The 22,304-nt window shown below is 36.9% G+C and overlaps 1 protein-coding gene across 2 annotated transcripts in view; it reads left to right on the top strand.

Annotated features, from left to right (window-relative positions):
• The window catches only part of LOC138182910 (uncharacterized), an 86,831-nt gene that overhangs the window by 58,557 nt on the left and 5,970 nt on the right, over nt 1–22,304 (top strand). The window contains exons 2-6 of one of the 2 annotated variants that reach the window (XM_069119313.1): nt 10,963–11,008; nt 11,084–11,251; nt 14,939–15,124; nt 15,875–16,094; nt 21,313–21,396. In XM_069119313.1, the coding sequence (XP_068975414.1) occupies nt 10,963–11,008; nt 11,084–11,251; nt 14,939–15,124; nt 15,875–16,094; nt 21,313–21,396 (704 nt within the window). The remainder of the gene's footprint in view (nt 1–10,962; nt 11,009–11,083; nt 11,252–14,938; nt 15,125–15,874; nt 16,095–21,312; nt 21,397–22,304) is intronic. The other variant, XM_069119314.1, reaches the window with a different exon arrangement.

Here is a 22,304-nt window from a genome sequence, read left to right as displayed (position 1 = left end):
GCCAAGCTATCGAGGACGAAAGCGGCAAGCAACGGCACCTTATCATCGTGCTTCTTCGATCGATCGATTACAGCGAACGATCGTTCAAGGTCATCGATCCAGGATATATTTCTATGCCCATATGCACGTTGTAGATAGCGGTAGAAATAAGTATGGTGCCGCTATTTTGTAGCGCGTTTACTCGCATAGCGTTACACCAGTAGTTACATCATTACAAGGTAATGCCGAACGATGACGTATACCTGTATAGCGAATTACTATCGTAAATTAACGTTATAAGGCTACTGTACCTTTATTAGTTGACCTCGGACTACTCGATAGAATTTTTCTTTTTCGATCTGAAACTCGATGTGAAATTTCTGAAATTAAGTAAATCATATTTCATATAGCGTTATTCTTGTTACGATAATATTACGGACGTATTATTCGACATATTATGGAAACAGAATATTGCTAGGATTTTTTTTACTGACTCAAATTTATAGAATAGACTAGATTCTTTCGAGGAATTTTTAACTTGAGTATGTAGTATGTGATATAATTTAGCGATCCTTATGTCTTATTACGATGGATGTAGGATTCGCTAGATTATAGAATTCACAGTTGAATCTAAAATTGCAATCGGTTCTGACAGACTTCGAGTTGAAATCTTAGATACAGAGAAGCTAATTTGAACACTAGAACTACCACACCAGTTAAATTGACTGGTTTTACAATTTTATTTTAAAATTCCTACTTCATGTTATATTTTTTTTCCACGATGATGTAAGGACTTTCGCAACGATACTAAAAGAATAATATAATGAATTTTATCTTGTTCTTTATGTATTCAACCTCAAAATAATTTTATATCAATGCTACCTATACCAATGCCAATTAAAATGACTGGTACTTGTCAAAGTGTAAAAGGGTCCTGCAATCTGTTTATCGAACCCCAATTAACCAGTTTCCTCGTCTTCTACAACTTCCCACACGTTTTTCAAATTTTTACCGCGTATCATTCGATATGATGATATCAGATATCAGGAAAATTCCGGATCGATCGCTAGATGCTAACAGTAGAAATACTACACCAGTAAAAATGATTGGTTCTACAACTTTATAAATTTGTCACCATCTCGTTTAGGGATCATGGTCCCAGATGGATTAATAAAACCAAAAATGTACTACATAGCATGGAATTCCTTTCAAAGAAAGCAATAAATCGATAAATATAAAAATATTCTATTATTACGTATTTTTTAAAGACCAATCATTTTGACTGGTTTTGGTAGAAATAGCTTCGTGTTAACTATCGGTAGTTCTAGTGTTAATTGATTTTCTTTTAGCGGAGGTTGAATTATTGTTGTGTTACAAATATTTAATATAAAAAATAGAATCGTTCATATAGTTTGACAATCTTAATTCTTTATCCTTCTAAATTATATATAAACAATTTTTTCCTGGAGGAATATTATCATCATTTTCTCTGTGAAATACATTCTTCTAATTTATCTTCACGATTTAAGTTCCATTTCTAAGAGAGAAGCTATCTTTCAGGACGGTCTATAACCAGACGTCTGTGAGATCTTGATACGCACGACTGCTCAAAGTGATATCATTTTACTTCGTTTAACCGCGACAGTCGTATCAACCTCAAGGATAAATGGTCCTTGAACGCCGTCTTCTGTCTCAAAATTCGTGTCTCGCTCGAATGGTTTCCTATTCTCGAGGGATTCATTGTTCCTCGAGTTCCCACAGATTCTGTCAGTTCTTTGAAATACCGTAACGAAACAGTGAAAATCGAATGTCTTTCCGCTTTGTAATCGGATGGAACCGTGAAACAGGAACGCCACGAAACTTGGAATTAATAAAGAACGGTAAAATGTCATTAACAGGGGAAAACATCACGAGACTAACTTCCTGTTCGGGTCCTGGCAATTAGCGTTCCGTTTTTCAGCTCGACCCGGTTATTGTCCTCAAGAAATCGTTGTATCTTTCTTAACTTTATCGGATTAACTTCTATTTCCAAGAAATGCTCGTAATTCCTCGAAAATATTGTTTAACCCATTGTAATTAAAATTTTGTATGTTTACGAGAGGGGAAATTATAATTCATTAGAATTTTTCTTTTTCTATTTGATATTTGTAGGCAGTGATAACTATTATTAAACTACAGATGTTTATAAATTTAGGCGAAATCTAAATTAGAATTAGAAATAGAGTGTACATCATTTGAAAGAATATACAAAATATTCAAAGCATAATACAATATTTAGACAGTGAAATAAGCTTCTATTTAGATGCCATTTTTTAGTTGTATTTCTAAAAATATATATTTGTATAAATATGCCCAGTATAGAACTGAGGATTATATTTGAGAAAAGAAGTATACTTTTGTGAAGAAATAAGGAAAAAGAAGTAACATCTACATACATACGTCACTTACTATTACGTTTATACAGCATTAAAATCATCCTAGTGGTTATTTCTAAGTTTTTGTTAATTTGAGCCCTGTAAGTAATATTGCCATTGTGTTTCTTAACGGACAATCGACAATTTTAAAGTCAAGACCACATAAATATTGAAAAACCTGCGCAATATAAATCACAGTACTGTGTAACAATATTCAAGCAAAGACATTATCTCAGTAAGCAAAGAGATGATAAATTACAAGCTCGTAACTTGTCGCTACGATCTGACTTTCAAATGCGTAACTGTACGGCCAACCGCGGGTGGATGGAGCAAAGTGAAGTTTCAACCAGGCACGTTTCTCACAGACGCGGAATCGCCGACGGCGAGGATCGTGGCAGATCGCGAGCGACCGCGAATCGCGCCAATTACCTTCCCTCTCGCGATGCGAATCCTTAGGCCATTTAAAGATTTTCCGCTGTGCCCAAGGCGACTGAAAACCTTCCAAGATTCGCCGCCCGCTACCTGACGCTTGAATAACGGAATTGAAAGACGATCACTTCCCGATCTGCCCTCCAGTCACTCTTACACTACGTCTCTCTATCATTCTCCGTTTCTTTTGCCCCGACTTCATTTCACTTCGTAATTTCCGACGAAGAAGAAACTGCCGCACTGAATTGGACTCACTATGGTGATTTTATCTTGGTGCTTCGATTCCATCGTACTTTTTCACCAAAGTTGATCAAAGGAAACGAAATGTATATGTTAACGCTAACATATACATTTACAAAATCTAGCATTTCATTTTCTAAGTAGAGTTGACTTATCTTTATTAATTTTTAATTGTACGATCTGGTTAGCGGGTTAATGTATCTAGTAGTGTAACTTTACTCCATTCGAGACTAATCTCTGATTAAAAGACAATTCCTAGGGGCTGATATTTTAAAGTTTTAAATTTCACTTGATTCTTAATTCTTCTAAAATAAATGAAATTTCATTCTTCAATAAATTCTGCATTTAACTGCATAAGAACAGGCGTGTATTACATTAAACGAGAACTTTTCAGAGTTTCAAGTGATATTATTTAACTGGCTCTCTGGGCGAAGTACTTTCCCTCTCTTATTCATTTGTTCTACTAAATATTAGGTTGTCCGAAAAGTTTCTTTCGCTTTATAAGGAAATAATAGACGCACAATGTTTTTTGTTTTATATTAGTTTATTGAATTATCCACGAGCATAATAATAGAAATATAACGAAATGGATCATAGTTAATTCAATAAAATAATATAAAACAGAAATTGTTGTTCATGTATTATCATCTTATGAAACGAAAGAAACTTTTCGGACATTCTAATATATCATCCATTTTTTCCCCACAACACCAGACATGGTAATTCTTCGGACAGAAACGAGATTAATCACTTACCTGCACTTGTTCTCGCCGTTCTCATAGAAATCTCTGGTATAATTGAAGTTAGCTCGGAACAACTTAAGCCAAAATGTCGATCATAGATCGAGGTCAAAATATTGGCGTTCAGTGATAAACGCATTGCTCGCAAAACATCGCAGTCGCCCACGCTTGTGTGTATCTCGTGCATACTCGTTAACTACCACGTGATTAATGGCGATTTCTTCGAGAATCTCTGCAACAACGTTTACTACCGTCTATAAATAGCTGGATACTGTTCAAGATTATTATAAATATACAAAATATAAACTGGTTTAAGAAAACATTCAAACACTTAGCTAACGAGTTTTCTGAAATTTTATAAATAAACCATAATGAAACATGTCTATTATTATTATATAGTAAAATATGAACCTATTTCTTTTCGGTTTAAATTTAGCAGAATATTTGATCTAAGTTATAAGAAGAAGTGAAGAATCAACAATAAAGAGAAATGTTCTTCAACCGTAACGTTGAAAATTTATAATAACACATAACAAGATATATAATAAATATAAAACAAAAAATTCTTTTCAGAAATTTCTTCTCGGTTTAAATTTGGCAGAATATTTGATCTAAGTTATAAGAAGAAGTGAAGAATCAACAATAAAGAGAAATGTTCTTCAACCGTAACGTTGAAAATTTATAATAACACATAACAAGATATATAACAAATATACAACAAAAAATTCTTTTCAGAAATTTCTTCTCGGTTTAAATTTGGCAGAATATTTGATCTAAGTTATAAGAAGAAGTGAAGAATCAACAATAAAGAGAAATGTTCTTCAACCGTAACGTTGAAAATTTATAATAACACATAACAAGATATATAACAAATATACAACAAAAAATTCTTTTCAGAAATTTCTTCTCGGTTTAAATTTGGCAGAATATTTGATCTAAGTTATAACAAGAAGTGAAGAATCAACAATAAAGAGAAATGTTCTTCAACCGTAACGTTGAAAATTTATAATAACACATAACAAGATATATAACAAATATACAACAAAAAATTCTTTTCAGAAATTTCTTCTTGGTTTAAATTTGGCAGAATATTTGATCTAAGTTATAAGAAGAAGTGAAGAATCAACAATAAAGCAAAATGTTCTTCAGCCATAACGTTGAAAATTTATAATAACACATGACAAGATATATAACAAATATACAACAAAAAGTTCTTTTCAGAAATTTCTTCTCGGTTTAAATTTGGCAGAATATTTGATCTAAGTTATAAGAAGAAGTGAAGAATCAACAATAAAGAGAAATTTTCTTCAGCCGTAACGTTGAAAATTTATAATAACACATAACAAGATATATAACAAGCATACAACAAAAAATTCAAAATTTTGATCGATGCACGCTGGATGTCCAATTATGGACGACGCCTTACTTACAATTAGTCTCTCGAGGCGGTCATCCCATACCTAACACCTTCCGCTCCATTTAGTTGCGCCGCCAGCAAGCAAATAATAATTACGCATAGCGAACAGGATGATTCGTTCGCATAACGCAAACAAGAAAACCATACGAAATGCCTTAACAAGAGCTGGTCACGGCTTTTACCGCCTTCCCTTCCGGCGTTTTGTCGATCCTGATCCGTGAGACCCACGTTGCTTACGTTCTATGTCGTCCTTTAAACTACAATATATTGGTCTTAATTGCTTCCTGATTCGTAAACGCGATATTTCCTTGGACCAGCTTTGGACGTGAAGGGGCTGTGTTGTGTGATACTTTGATGGTCATTCAGATTATATTTGATTTTTTGAGAAATAGTACACTCAAACGTGACAGTAGCAATCATTTAACATTAAAATTGTGGAGGACAATTAAACGAGTTGGTTTTTATAGTGATGAGACGAGTTGATATTTGTGCCGTCAAATGTATTTTAAAATATTTATAAATATATAATACAGAATACAAAGTTAACCATAGATCGCTCGATACTGGTTGCTATAAGAATACTCGATACTAACTGATAACTGATTCGTTAAAGACTTGTGGTTGTTGATGAAGGTGCCCACAAGAAATACTTTTGATGTCCAACAAAAAAGGTTTATTAAATTATTAACAATTAACAGTCAACAATTTACGATCAACAATTAACGATTAACGATTAACTATCAAGAGTTAATAATCACGTATCTCGGCTTGTGTTTGCTTCGCTATGACGCCAAACCTTTCGCACTTCGCAACTCTGGGCAGAATGAATCTTTTATTCGAAACCAAACGGATTCTTTTCTTTGTTGCCCCTCGATGTCCCCACTACGCACGCGTTTATTAGATGTCCGCGACAGTTGGCGCGTATGCATTCTTCCGAACATTCGGCGAAAGAACCGTGTAGGGATATCGATGGTACATTAGGCATGTCGGCTTTACGCTTTGAAGATATAGCGCTTTGTGTCGTGAAGCCGTTGGAAAGTTCCGTGGTCGAGTGCCGCCACAGACTGATTACTGATTGATTCGGTCTAAAGACTGCGTACTGATTGCTGATATAAGAATGCTCGAGACTGATTGACTAACTGATTCGCTACTGCCTCGTCCAAAGACTGATTCTCTTAACGAACGTGTTCGGTTATTTATACTGGTCGGGGGAGTGCCGGAAAGTTTAAATTCAACTTCGATTGACGGTTGCACGTAGTGGCGACATTGTTTTGCCTGGAGATTGTTTGCGGCTACGTTTGATATGTCAAGACGGTGTTAATGTTCCAAGGAAAAACAACAACATCGTTCTCCGACCCATGTGCCGCTACAAAATTATAAAAAGTTCTAAGAATATCGCGTAAACAAGCTAATTGAAAATAAAAAATCTGAAATGTAAATAGACAAGGCACGAATGTAAATAAACAAGTGGAGAGCATAAAGGAACAAGCGCAAGAGTAAACAAACGGATCAGGATTGAATACGCAATTACTATTAGGTCGTCCGGAAAGTTCTTTTCGCGTTCACCGCTCAAGGCCTTATCCCGTTTTGCTTAAGTAAACAAACCAGCGGATCACTCCACCGTCAATCGTGTGGTGACTAGTTATCCTCTGGTGAGGCAAGAGAACAGTTCTCGACGTCAGTAGAAAGTGTATGAAGTGTTTCTTTCGTGGTGAAAGATGGAAGACCAAAAGATGCATTTTCGTCACGTTATGTTTCACTGCTTAAAAAAAGACAGTACGCCTAAAAACACTGCAAAGGAGATCTGTGACATTTATGGTGATCGGTCTATAACTGTTCAAACAGCCCTGATTTGGTTTAGGAGGTTTAGAGCCGGAAATTTTAATCTGAAAGACGAAGATCGCAGCGGACGTCCATCCACCACTGATATTGACCTTATCAAGGCCTACCTCGATGACAACCCAAGGTCTAGTGTTCGTGAGATAGCAGATGCTTGAAACATTCCGTGGACAACGATTCATGAGCATTTATCAAAGCTTAGGTACGTTAATCCATACGAAGTGTGGGTCCCCCATCAACTGACAGAGAACAATCTCCTGAATCGAATCTCGACATGTGATTTGCTAATTCAACGCAACAAAAGAGAGCCATTTTTTAAAAAGTTAATTACTGGGGATGAAAGTTGGATTCTTTATGACATACTGCGCGCAAGCGATTTTGGTCGAGTCAAGTGTCCTCCAACGGTAGCAAGACCTGGACTTCACCCGAAGAAGGTGCTGCTTTCAATTTGGTGGGACTATCCTCTACTACGAATTATTTCCGGAAGGGCAAACGATCAACAGTGAAAAATATTGCACCCAACTCGAAAAACTCAAGGAAGCCACTATCACAAAATGTCCTGAAGTGGTGAACACACGTGGCGTCGTGTTCCACGACGATAACGCGAGGCCGCACGTTTCTTTAGCTGTGCGAACGAAACTTCTAGAGTTTGATTGGGATGTTTTACCACGTCCTCCATACTCTCCAGACCCTTGCACCATCGAACTATTATTTGTTCCTCTCTCTAAAGAATTGTCTTCGCAATAGAAAATTCAAATCAGTAAACGAAGTGGAAAACGGCCTCGAAGAATATTTTAAAAGCAAAGCAAGAGAATTTTGGAAAAATGGCACTATGAGGCTCCCGAAGAGATGGCAAAAGATGCTAGAAGAGAAAGGATCATACATTATTTAAGAAAGGTACACAGAAGGAAATACATTTTATATTTACCTCCTATTTAAACGACGAAAAAAACTTTCCGGACAACCTAATATCATGTAAAGTAGCATCTAATTAATCAGCCGTTGCGATTTCTTTAAAAAGTGTGTGCCTGAAATGTGTCGCAAAAGTAAGCGATGATGAGTATAGTTGTCAAACACAGAGTGCGTGTGGCTGTTATAATATAAAATTAAGTTGTTATATTGTAAAATAGCTTTTATTTTTCAATTTTATTACTGACAGGGCTCGTGATAACACAAAATATTGCCATTTCTTCATGTATACTCATCAGTATACTCGTCAGAAACAGCTGACCGGTTAATTGAAATAATCATTCAGCTTACCACAGAAAGAGTTCGCAAGATTGATTTCACGTGTCCCGTTTTTAATCGAGATCTTTCGCTCGTGGGAAGTTGCCGATTTCCGCGAGAAGCTGCAGCGTTGCAATTAACAGCCCAGAAAGAAACCTCATCCCTGCCGTTACGACGAGTTAACGTGTACACGCGTTTATCTCGATAACAGAAATTACATCGGTTCCGACCGCCTCATTACCACCTATATCATAGTAATCATCGTGAACGCGTGTTTATTGGGAAATAATGTCTAGAGCAAACCAATAGGAAAACCAACACTCCGGAAACATATTTTTCAACCGACCCAAATAAATTGGAATTTTTGTTAGTCAGAGGTATGTCTCTATTTTATACGAACATATAATTCCTCGAATTCCTCGAATTTTCTGCCAACCTAAATTCAATCTTAAATTCTTTTCTATCTAACCTAGATGGTTCTATTAATAGATAGTATCTACTAGCTTTTGACCGCCACTTCGTTCACGTGGACTGCTAATATACAGAACAATCTTTTCCTTTTGCACTCCATAGCTTAAGAGCTGAATGATTGCTATTTTTCTGTATTCGATCTACAAACACAGCCCTTCAATTGTTTTATTATACGTAGCAGATATTTGAAGATCTCTGAACGGGCTTGTACATACATCATATATCGAAGACTGAAAATTAGAGTGGCGTAAGTCGAAGTTTTAAGCGTATGTTAAAAGAATTATCCGTTTAATTTGACAGTTAATCAAATTACAGTTTCATTTCGCGATATATTTTATTAACTCGAAAATTCAAGCTTTTCTATAATAATAAGAATACGACAATGCTTTATGAAAAAAATAAGCGAACTATGATTTTTAGACCACAATATGTCCTGAACATATCAAAGGAAAACCAACAAACCACACAGGGTTAGACTCGAGTGTGATCGATGTGAAAGAAAGAGACCCGTTACATCGGCGTCGTAGAAAGGAAGTCGATGAAGTGCAACCAACCACGTAGAAGAGGTAGATGGCGAAAAACGAAGCCTGGAGAAGGAGGAAGTGATAAAACAAAAGGGGAGGAACGAATTCATCGGTTCGCTCTATGAGAACAAAAGTGACACGAATCCTAACGGGTTAACGTCTTTCCATTTCTTACAAGATCGAGTATTGTCAAGTTCATTGCGCTACTCTCTCGTGAACATGACTCATTGATCATTCTATTTCTTCTACTCTTGTTCTGGGAACATTATGGAAGCTTGCAGGAACTTGGCGAGTGTCACGAGTCAAAAAGTGGTGAAACGCGTTCCGTATGCGAGACACGCGTTTGCTGACGCATCGACGAGGATTCCCTCGATCCTGCGGGCCGATTAGGCCAAGTCACGCTTGGCAATGATCCGATTATGGTTTCCCGCGATCCTATCCGTCCGTTGTCTTTCGTTATTATCGCGAATTCGCGTCGGTCCGCGGCCTGTTACCGCGTGAACAAACGTGCACGTTCCGAGTCCGCTTCACGTTCTCAGGCTGCTTGGCTTACCTTGGATAATCACAGAGAACCTGGGGTTTCTTTGGCATAGGGAACGGTGTCTAGACTAGAAACGTGTGTGGACTGGAAATCTGTAGGGTAATCATCGAAATCTTGTAAATCAAATTCTGATTCAATGTGGAAAAATTTGTTATTTTTGTCTCTACCGAGAGAGAAAACAACAAATTTTGAAAGTTTATTTCTGTCCAAAATGTCTGGTTTCTTCATATTTATTAAACATTACAGATTTCTTAAATCTTCTTTGTTTCCCTCACATGTTATTTTTGTTATCTAGCTATAATTTTTTCAGAAGGACAATTACTAAATGATTTTTGTAGATGTTTCGCTTTCGAAGATGAACGAACAATAGGAAATTTGAACTCGACGATAAAAGAATTAGCGGGGTGACGCAAATAGCAATATGCTAAAGTGACAATATTCGTGATTGCATGATTTTGTGATGTATGTTCACAGGCAATTATTAATGCCATTATATTTCAAATGCAAATGAAAACTCAAATATCGAAGAAGCGTTGCTATATTCTATATGGCTATTGAAACATAATTTAAATTTACCTTGTCTTTAACACTGCAATGGCTAAACTAATCAAGTACATAAAAAAGGTTGTTTCTGCAGAAAGCTTTCTGTAAAAAGAAATAGAAAAGTTAATGAAACCAAAGATTTTTGCGACAGTATTTGAAATTAGCATACCTATTCAAATATATTCATAGCATTTAAAGTAGTTATTAGAATGCGTCTAAACTGGTCATTAGAATGCATTAGAACTTGTAGACTATTAATTTGCTTATGTCATCGAATAAAGAAAAGGTGCCTATGAGAATTGCACTGCTAAGCTGTCGAGTACATAATTCTAATTCTGCCTTTAATTGATTTGTATGTCTTTACATTGGAATATGTGTAGTACATTCATCTATATTGCCTTTAATATTGTATAAACAATAATTAAAATAGTTATTTAAAATATTATAGAATTATAGAATTTTGGAAATATCTTCTTCTTCAGGTAAAGAAAATAGTTGTTTTCAGACAACAAAAAATAATTATTTTGAGCGTAAAATTCTAAAATGTTGAAAATATATTATTAAACTAATAAAAATGTTTTCTTCTATTTTGTTTCAGATACGCAATCGTGTGGCTTTTAACAGTGGCAACGCTTCGATGTCAGGTAGATCAGGCACAAAAATGACTATTTAAAATTTTAATCTTTTATGAAGACTAAAGTTAAAGGTAAATTTTGAAGGCAACGAATCACGAGAACGGAGAGGGCGATGGAAACGCGGAAGACTCGGTGTTGGACGAGACAACCGAGGATTATTGGGCGGGAAGTGGATCTGGTCCCGAGGATGACGACTCGCTTCACAATGAAACCAGGGAAGCGTTAACGCATGAGGCCAGCGATCACGATGCTGTGAGTATTTTTACGAAGTCGAAGTTGATTCGACGAAGCGTCAGTTCCATGATGCATATTCACGTAGCAAATTCTTCATCTTCATCGAATCATTTTCACCTGAATTGCGCCGGTGATGTCTATAGCATAATTTACCTCCGTTTTTTAAGAACATTGGTAGTTCTTGTATAAGAAAACTTAAGAATTTTTTTATTCAAGTAAAAAGAAATTCTTTGGTTTACTAGAAGAGTCAATTTTATGTATTTGCAAATTTCCCTAGATTTTAGAACGGTGATACCATCATCTTATCTAATAAAATTATATTATTTGACACAAAAAGCTATTATAATCCTTTACAATTTTTATTAGAGACGTACAAAATTTAAAGATTTTGCTTACAGTTAAAGATTAACCCAATTGCGAAGGGAAGAAGATTGAAAAATGTTCTCTGTTTTAATAATCTGCTGCTTTAAACCGATTTCCTAAAAAGTTTAAATTTACTGTTTATATCATTCTTTTAGCAGAGCGACGATATATTTTCCGCATCGATTATTTGTACGCTAGGAGAGAAGATAAGCGATTGACGCGTGTCTGACTAGTACGCCGAAGGTTAATCCCCCTGATCAAGCGGTTCTATAGAAACGACTGGTTATTTTTCATTTTGTGAAGTGATAAATCATTATTTTCTAAGAATCTACACATTGCGAACTTGGACAGTTTCTTTGAACGATAATCAACAACATTTTTTCCTACTTGTAGTATCCAGCGAACGAAATACCTGTGCATCAACGAAACAAATCACAACAGAAGAAACTATAAAAAGCACCGATGAACGTATTTTCTGTAATTTAGTACAACCACAAGAGAATTCTTCTGGCTAAAACCGGGAATTACGGATCACATGGAATTCGCAAGAAACATTAAACGATAAGATAATCAGGTTTGGTTGATGAACAGGTGTAGGTCAGGGACAATCTCCGAGATACGATAGGTACGTTCACCTAGCTCTCATCTGACCGATCATAGCTCGACTAATGAGTTTCGTCGCTCCAACCACGCGACCGTTAATCATCGCATGAGCGCTCGTGTCATGATGAGACTCGAGAGACCATCGACAACAGCCCGCAGAAAGATCTTGTCTTAAAATACGCTATCCATGGATGTCGCGTCGAGTTTACTATGACACGTAGTCGATCCACAATGATATTTAACGAAGAAGACGACTGAAGCTATCTCAAGAAGATAAAATATCAATGCAGATTTGATCTTAAGTATCAAACATAAAAAATTATGTAGAAAATCAATATTGTTAAAAAGGAATTTTAAGTTCATAACTTTCCTCATAAGGCAAAAAATCATCGTCTGTTAGGAGAAGCATTCCAAGTATTCTTGTTATATCGAACTTACAATATGTAGAGGATTTAGAATATATTTATATTATATTGAACGTAGCGAATTAATATATTTAATTATAAAGACAATGGAAGGTATTTCGAGAAAATAGATCTTTCGATTTTAAATGGACATGGAGCATAGAAAATAAGAAAATTACAATTTTCAAAATGATATGTCTTACAACTTTATATTTTTCACAAGATATCCAGTTCCAGAAGAAATATTTCTAATATTCTCATCAGATCGAATTTATTATGATAGATATTTAGATAAATTTGCTACGATTGAAGATTCAAAATTATATTTAACAATGAAAAGTATAGAAAATTTACTGAGATAATTCAATAAAGTTTTGATCCTTAGGATGAGCTATATTTTAAGCATCAAGCACTGACGTTTCAAAATCACAATTTGTGAAAGGCTATTTAGGTCTCAAAATTCTATTTCTTACAAGAACAAGAGATCATCCACAGTGAAAAGGCGCGCTTCCTGGATATTCCTAAAAGCCGAAAAGGAAGATCTAAACGATCCATTTCCGTGGAAACCGAGCACTTTAACCTAAGCCTGTTGCCAAACACGTTGCACGTTCTACCTCGCGAGCGTTTCTCAAAACGATACCTCTAAAGACGTTTCGAAGTATCCTCCGGCTCCCATAAAGCGAAGAGACAGAAGATACCACGAAGGAGCAATGCTGTTAACCATTCTAGTGGCCCATAAACGCCGCTCAAGTTCCAGAAGAAGTTCCAGAAATGTCAGAAAAGTGGAATCCATGAAAAGCTATAATCTCCCAAGAAAGAGTACAAATAGGAGAACGAAAAGGAAAATGACGAGAATACTGCGTGTAAGTTGCTCGCGCGGAGAGTTGATTCGAGTGGAGAACGCACGAACTGGAATCCGAGAAAGAATCTCAGCTCGTTGTTAGAGCTGGTAGCAGACGAAGAAACGAGGTAAAAAGAGGCGAGAGATCGGCGAAGAAGAGCGTGTAACGACACGATTGTTTCCACTGGTACCGACATATGGAGGCTATTTGCAGTACTTTTTGCGTAGCCTGGCGTTTACCACCAACCACGTGCCGCCTCCTACCTGATCCGGCTCAGAGAGAATACTAGTGATGAATTCTGAAACATTTCGAATCGCTTTGAATTTGTGTTATAGTAAAAATTTCCAATCGCTTCAAACATGATGCGAAATTTAAAACTCTTAAAAAACTTGATCGTCTCAGAAATCTTGAACATCTCGATAGGTTGGAAAGTCTTGAAAGTTTGAAAGGTTGGTGAGGAAGGAAGGGAAAGGCTTTTTTGAAAAGTCCTGTGAAAATGGCTTTCTATTATGGTTTCGATAATTGCAACGGATTCCAGAGGTCCCGTAAGACGACTTATTGCACAAGAATTATGCTCTTTTTCGTTTACGGTGCATGTTGCAATCTGCTTCTCTTCTTATTGTTCTTTCTCCCCTCTGGATTCTGCGTGCCGCGTTTGCAAGGCGAAACACAGTCTCGTAAAACTGAAGATCAGAAACAAAACTGATATTCAATCACAGATAGACTTCGTTTCCACGATTCCTTATAATCCACGTTACCAATCTCCGAATCGCGAAGTATTTTCTGAGGATTGGTTTTTAAAGATCGTTATAATTATTTTTCAAGATTTTTCGCATTCATTTCAATATAGTTACATTATTCTATTCGTGATATAACACTGAGATTTTTGGGAAGGAAGAAAATTGCACTGCGTCTCATAACCATAAAATCACCTGAAAACTTTTAATTTTTGTATATTAACTTAATATATATAAGAATGTATTTTACATATTAAATGACAAGGTGTTTGAAATCAAGTTTGATTGTATTCGCTAAAGGGGAGGAATTTATATTCTTGTTTCATAATTATGACGTTAAAATAACAGAATATTTTATTATACGAAAATTAAACTAAGAACACAGTAACATGAAATTGTAACAATAAGTTCCTTAAGTGAACTTTCATAACTGTTCAATTTTGTAGACTTATAGTTAGATTTTCTCATGTTATATCTCTCGTGCCTCGTACCTGTTCAAGAATTGGAAATTTATGATAGTCTTATCCTTATGAAACGCAGCTCTGTCTAAATTTATAAAAGAGAGAAGGTGGCAGATTATTTGACTATTACGAAAGAAATTCACAATTTGAGGAAGGTTGTATAATATTGGTTTAAGGACTTCGTTGCAAAGTAGCGAATATTAGCATCGTACTACGAACTGCAATAACCATCTTCGACATAAACACGACTTTTCTTTTGAAACATTTATCGGCTAACTTTGGTGCACGCTGGTAGATCCATAAGACACGTGCACCAAGTGATATAGAAAACGAGGAAGAGGAGAAGGAAGATTGCTGGAGATGGTGGAACAAATGGAAGTCACGGGTTACGCGACAAGCGAAACCAAGTATTATCCTGACGCGCGTGCATTGCAATCGTACAAGAACAAGAACCCGATGTTTCAAGGCGTTCACACAACACGTGAGGAACGAGCTTGCCAAGCGTTAGTCACGCGTCCACCGTACAGTTCTTTTCCTTCTCATCTCGTCGTTTTCCCTTTTCCTTTGTAACCACTCGTTTCCACGTGGGAAATTGCACCTGGATCAACGGTAAAAGAGGCATGAATGGTGTGGGTCTATTTTGATTTTGTTATGCGATTCCCATACTGTGGTTTGGCAATTTTGTTATTCCTGGTATACCATTGTTTATTCATTATTCATTAATTTCTAAGTTTCGGTGATGACGTTAAGTTATTTGAAATTGATTTTTGTCGACGTACCGTGTTCGTCATGTGACAAAAATTGTGTTTCTCTTATTAATAGATTGTGAATATTTACGCAAATTCATAATTTTGCGAATATATCTGTCGAAAAGAACAGAATTTTTAGAGCTGGATTATTTTACTTATATTATGTATTACTCATATTATAGATACCTCTGCATGTTATATATATATATTTTACATATTTCTGTATATTTAAATGTTTCATAAATGCATAAACATCCGCAATCTAGTTATTATTTAATATAAAGCACTCGAAGAATTAAAATAAAAAAATAAGAGTATTGTGGAAAGTACCATCTGAAATTTAAAATTATTAGAAATCCAAAATTATAAGGAAAGATTGAGCAATCTGTAACTGGACTGTCTATTAGTTGGAAATGGATTTCGAATGGTTTAATTCAATTTAGCTTTGTTAATCGAGTTAATTTTGTTCCTTTCGAACGAAGGTTGTGTACGTTGGAGAAGGAGCAGCGTATGTACCAATACCATCGCTAAAAGGAAGACCCTTGAGCCCGAATCTTCAAGCTCTTCAGACCCTTCAAGGTCTACAAGGAATACCTGGAGGTGGAGGAACTGGAGTGGTTGGGGATGAGGACTGGAAAAGGCATCCGGAGACCTGGGATCGGGAACACAGGAGATATAGACCTAATACTACTCGAGTTCAACGTAAGTGATTTTCAAATACTATGAAACATTTCACCATCAGTTTAGTTACCACATTTCCCAACTGTAAAAGGATAGCAGTTTTTGCATATCCAAACAAAAACTTATAACTACGCTATTGCACGATTCTCTTTCATTTAATTAAATTAAATACCTAAATCCTGAACTAGGAATCTCCAATAAGAAAGCGAACGCTTTCACCCTCGAGGACCGTTACCACACGCAGATATCCGTTATTATTGCTACTTTTCCGAGTGGCGGTGGACGTAGCTAGGAAGCGTTTGATCGATCGATCCATCGGCGTCGTCACTGGTGCACAGCTTTCTCGACGGTCCGGCATTCGCGACGCGATGCGATGGCGAACAGCTACCGTTAGAGTGGACGCAATTAAAACGGTGTCGGAAACTCGTACGGCACTCCCGACACCGAGACACTACTGCGTTCGACACGTCCACTCATTTCCTTTCTCTTCACTTCTCTCTCGATCGGTATTATCCGCGTCTCCATAGCTCTCTATAGCTCTCTATAGCTCTCGAGTCTCCTTTCTCTATAAATTCCATTTATTTAGTTATAAACCGTTTGATACACGAAGGATAGTAATATATATGTCGGGTTTGTCGGGTTGACGTTAGACATAGGGGCGTGTAACGTATCTTCATTAGGACAAGCCATCGTAGTTGTTCAATGGAGTTTATATTTACAATTATATGTACAAGATTTAATTTATAGATATAGATTTAATTTATATGTTGATTTAACAGAGTTTAACAATTTAACGTGGTAATTAGACACTCTTAATGTAAAAGACAATGTTCTTAGGTTCAAACGAATCTACGGTCAACGGGAAAACTCTTTGTACAATTGAATATGTTTTGAAACTCTAAGTGACGTTAGCTGTGACGCACGGCATCTTTCTGACAAACTGACAAGACGATGTGTGAAAACTCTCCAAGGTGATCACAAGAATAAAATTCGAATCGATTCGTTTCAAATTTGATAGCGCTGTTGTTCTTTCAGAGGTTTCCGTGTATGTCATTAATTATGACATTTTGTGATATTCGAGTGGTTTGATGCTGGGATATTTAATGGAAATGCCGCATCGTGGAAATCATTGCAATTAGCATTCGCAAGACTTGCTGCAAAATTACCAGCAATGGTGTAGAGGAACGTGAGATGGAATTTAAATTCGAGCGTGAATTATAAATCGAAAAATGAAAGATGGAATTTTTTTTTATATATACATACAACCAAAGAAGTGGAATTTTATATATTTTTATGAGCACGTTCCGTGTATTTTTTCACCTTTAGAATTCTCATTAATACAAAATCAACCGCAGTCTATCACCTACAATCTATAACGTGTGAATCCGCTAATAAAATTTATTAATCTATTACTAGTTGTTGAGAATTTTGGATCTTAATAGCCGAAATAATGGTATAGGAACACTAAATTTACATTTAGAATTCATATGTCGGGTTGACGTTAGACATAGGGGCGTGTAACGTATCTTCATTAGGACAAGCCATCGTAGTTGTTCAATGGAGTTTATATTTACAATTATACGTACAAGTGTTGATTTAACAGGGTTTAACAATTTAACGTGGTAATTCGGCACTCTTAATGTAAAAGACAATGTTCTTAGGTTCAAACGAATCTACGGTCAACGGGTAAACTCTTTATACAATTGAATATGTTTTGAAACTCTAAGTGACGTTAGCTGTGACGCACGGTATCTTTCTGACAAACTGACAAGACGTTGTGTGAAAACTCTCCAAGGTGATCACAAGAATAAAAGACTGATACGATCACATTTGTCAATTGCATATTGACCGGGGATATCAACAAAATTCCAGGCGCCGTTACTAGACAGACCCGCGTAGAGCCGTCATTGCTCCTACCCGGGGCTTGTTTGTTAATACAACGTGTGTCCCTCGATATTGGTACTTCTTCTGTTAAGTAAAAACGTTCATCCCGTGACCGTGGCTACGTTCGGCGACCAGTTGTGTCACCCCAAGCCCAAGCCCACTGTCACAAATCTCGGGCAAACATAATCAGATCATATCACAACTACTACTTCTAAGTTCTATTATTTAAGTACAGCTATAATGAATAGTTTAGACCAAAGTATTGGGGATCTTGCTAAAATTTGAAAAGAAAGGCCCGATGTCCCTACATCTCCGACATATAGGAGAAAGATACACATTCTTAGACGATATTTGGTTATTTGGAATGTTTGGAGCGTTTCTGAAAGTAGACACGTATGTTGTATATTGTATGATATTTGATGGGTTTGAAAAAGAGTCGTCTATCGTGAATTTCTGTCAAGTCTAGGATAAGTATCATTGTTTAAGATAGAAGCTGTTAATCGATTAAACGACTAACGTGGAAATTGCTTCGATTAAATACAGTGTGCGACTTGAAAAAACATCTTTTATGCACCAACCTAAGGAAAAAGAACTTGATCTTATCTGGTGGACGTGACCCGTGAAGGTCTGTAATTCGCGAAATTGCGGCTCGCGAGACGCTATCCTCCAATAAATTCGTCTCGAAGGCGTTGCTCGTCCAGTCTCCATTGTAATTTCCGAGATTTACGCTGTCCAGATTCGAACGAAACACGACTCGTAATTGCTGGAAGGTTAAGGCTGCACGGACGAAGGGTGGCTTAATCAAGAGGTAAATTGATAGGAATCGTTAAAGAACGACATGACAGGTTCCCGAATTAGACGACTCGTCTTAGAGCATGCTTATCGATGATGAGCTGTGCACGTTCTCCAATGGAGACCGGCTTAGTCTCGATGAAGTCATAAAGGTTCTCTCTGCGGGAAACACGGCGGCCACCCGCGGTATCGTCGATTACGCGAAAGAAGGCCCATTAGCTTTAATGTATCCTCCTGTGCACGCTCGTTTCTACGACCTCGGGTGTCCATTTTCTCTTCTTTCTTCTGCTCTTCGTCGTCGTTGATGCAGCGTCTTTCACGTAAATGAACCATTGCGCTTCTTATTTTTGAAACTCGTACTCTCGTCATTGTGCGCGTACAAACGATTTCGCTGTTGAAAATGAACGATGCCCTTACGGTTAACAGCTAGATAGTTAAAAGTTACTATGACTAGAAGTTAGATGATTAATAGATTGTTGGCAATGTTTCACTGTTCTTCAGAGTGAGATATTGCGCGTTATATTTAGTGGAATTGGAAGAGGATTATTTATCATTTATTTACGTTTACAGAAAATATGTACAGTCCCTGGTTCGAGCGAAAATGGGAATGAAAATGAGATTAAGTTAGGAAGATTTCAATTTTCGAACAACATTGTTATGTATTAGGTTGTCCGAAAAGTGTCTTTCGTTTTATAAGGAAATAATAGACGCACGATGTTTTTTGTTTTATATTAGTTTATTGAATTATGCACGAACATAATAATAACGAAATGGATCATACCTAATTCAATAAAACAATATAAAACAGAAATTGTTGCTCATCTATCATCACCTTATGAAACGAAAGAAACTTTTCGGACAACCTAATAATAAGATATTATTATGTAATGACTTAATATGACTCTAAATCCAGATAAAATATACAATTATTCACATACCATCGAGTCGTATCGTATCTCGTGCATAGATACAAAGAGGTAAACCAACGACGAAAGGAGTCACGGGCGAAATCGCGAGTGAAGAATGTTCGTCGTGACACCGAGATACTATACTTCTCCTCGCGTACTCGAGCGCGAGTATATCAGAGTTGCGTAACCGCTTCCATTGTTTACTCTCGGACGTTTTGCCGGCCTCTGAACACAAAGCACTTTACTTATCCGCAATTCTAATAAGTGTGCATACCGGTCGAAAATGGTGTACGCGTGCTGCTAGTGCAGCACGCGCACCTACCTACACAGTCACACTGAAGAATAAAAAAAGAAAGAAAAGAAAGGAAGGAGAGAGAAAAAGAAAACGGGCGGGAAACGTTCTCTCGACGAAACGTTGTATCATCGAGGATTACCTCGAGTGTGACTATCTTCAGCCTCCATCTAACGCCGTTCATCTTCCACACTCCCGCTGGATTACGTCGTTTTACGATGGAAACGGCTCCTTACCACGAAGAGCACCTATAAAGGGGCTTCGCCGGTTTACTTTCACTCGTCATCGGCGGCCGGTTTTCCGCCGCTTTCCGCCCACCGGATGGCCCCCGATTTTCCGACTGTTTCGACACGAAACACCAACGTTTCGGCATCGTGACTTCTCTTAGGTTCGCTGCCTCGTTGGAACCGTTTTATCGAAGCTTCCGATCGTAAAAGCAGGCGGGTGTTGATGACTCGTTCGTCATCGTGGAAATTGACGCTCGTTTGGAAAGTACGATACGTGACTCTGGGAAAAACGTGGGAGAATTTGAGGGGGATGTATGTGTACTATATACTCCGCTATTAACCTTTCGACAGTGTGATAAAACGAAGAATTTAGAAATTGCTTATCTCTTAATCTCCGATATTTTCTGCACTTTGGGCAAACCTAATAACTCATTAACACTTTGACTGGCACGTTGGTTATACATGACCCGCCACGGTTTCTCCTGTGATGCCACAATGGTCATTGATGACCGGAGCGCTTCAACTTGTCAATTGTAAAAATTGAATGAAAATTGACAGTTAGGGCATTTTGAATATAACCGATAAATAGAAGATACTTTGAAATAAATAGTTGCCCGTTGAACAATTAAACATTTTTATTAGAACATCAATAAAAAAAATGAGAAGAAATCTTGCATCTGTGTTAAAACACTGTGGCGTCCTGAGCGTGGCATGGCAGTCAAAGTGTTAAGTATTTTATGTAAATTTGAGTTTTACATTTAAAGTTGAACATTATTAGTCATTAATCATCGGCATATGGGATATGCAAACACCAAACTGACAACTCAACCCTGACAAAGTAAATTGTTTGATTCCTTTAGAGTTAAATGTTGAACATGTTTTTTAAAAATGCTGAAAGCAATTCAACGAGCTAAGGACATAATTAACAAGATTAGTATGAGCACGTGCTTCACATATAAAAATCGAAAAATTGTTTATTTTATAATTCACTAAGAGAAATGTACAAACTATGTATAAACACAATTTAACTTCGCACCAATCCAATCAAAATAGTGAAACAACTCATAGAAAACCAACCATCTAACAAAAAAAAAAATTGTGGAAGTATTTCTTATTAATAAAATAAAAATTTGTAGATATCGAGGCGGAATGTCAGGACGACTACATGAAAATCCGGATCGGTTTCAACGGTTCCTTCACCGGGTTGCTCTACTCAGCGGGTAAGTAGCCCTTTGGAAATTAACATCGCGACATGAATCGTGGACGTGGCTGCGAGGATCCGCATCAAAAGACGTACTATCACGTCCGCGTTGTACGACCTCACGACTTTGCCGTTCGCAATCATCATCTCTGCGGACACAACGCTCGAACTGTTACGATGCTGACGAGCTAATGGCAAAACATTATCGTGAAACGATCTCGCTGAAGTTCGCCACTAGCAAACAGAGATAGAGAAAGGAAGATGGAAAGAGAGAAAATTTTCCTTTTTTCCAAGGCGAGTCCATCCAGACCAGCATAGTCGAACCGTGCATTTCCGTTATTTTGAAAGAAGCATAACGCGTTGCCTGCTCTTTGCACGATGCACGCGATGCACCTGCAAATAGCTCGTCCTTGTTGGTCACCGTCCTCCTTCCAGCCTATTCAGCTCTCTTTGAGCGTTCCTCTCGATTCGAACAGGGTATAGATGATTATCGTTCCAGTTTTGCTCGATCGTTCTTTCATATTCGTGATTTTAAAAGCTAAAGGAAAACTTCTCTTACACTACGCGTGTTTCAATTATTCAGAAATTCAACAATTAGCTCCGACGTAGTCTAGTTTCTGTATGGCAACATATAGAAGGAATGAAAATAATAAAACATAGAAGAAATTGCTCGAGTCTACAATCCTATCTCATGTACGTTACTTATGTAGGTTACTGTAGCACATGTAATTTTCACGATTTTATTTGTTTTGTTGCCAAGCGTGTTACATGCTGTTATGGAACAGAATGCGTTAATACACGTACATAGCTTGTAGCTCGTACGATTTTCCTATTAATATTAATTCAGTTCTACAAAAGACTTTGACCTTTTCTTACAGCTCTCAATTTATTAACAAACTTTATTATTATATTTTTACCGTATCTGTT

The sequence above is a fragment of the Bombus flavifrons genome, chromosome 8 (genome assembly GCF_040668555.2).
Source record: "Bombus flavifrons isolate JBK064 chromosome 8, iyBomFlav1_principal, whole genome shotgun sequence".
Taxonomy (NCBI): Eukaryota; Metazoa; Arthropoda; class Insecta; order Hymenoptera; family Apidae; genus Bombus; species Bombus flavifrons.
This window is presented reverse-complemented; position numbering and strand designations above follow the sequence as displayed.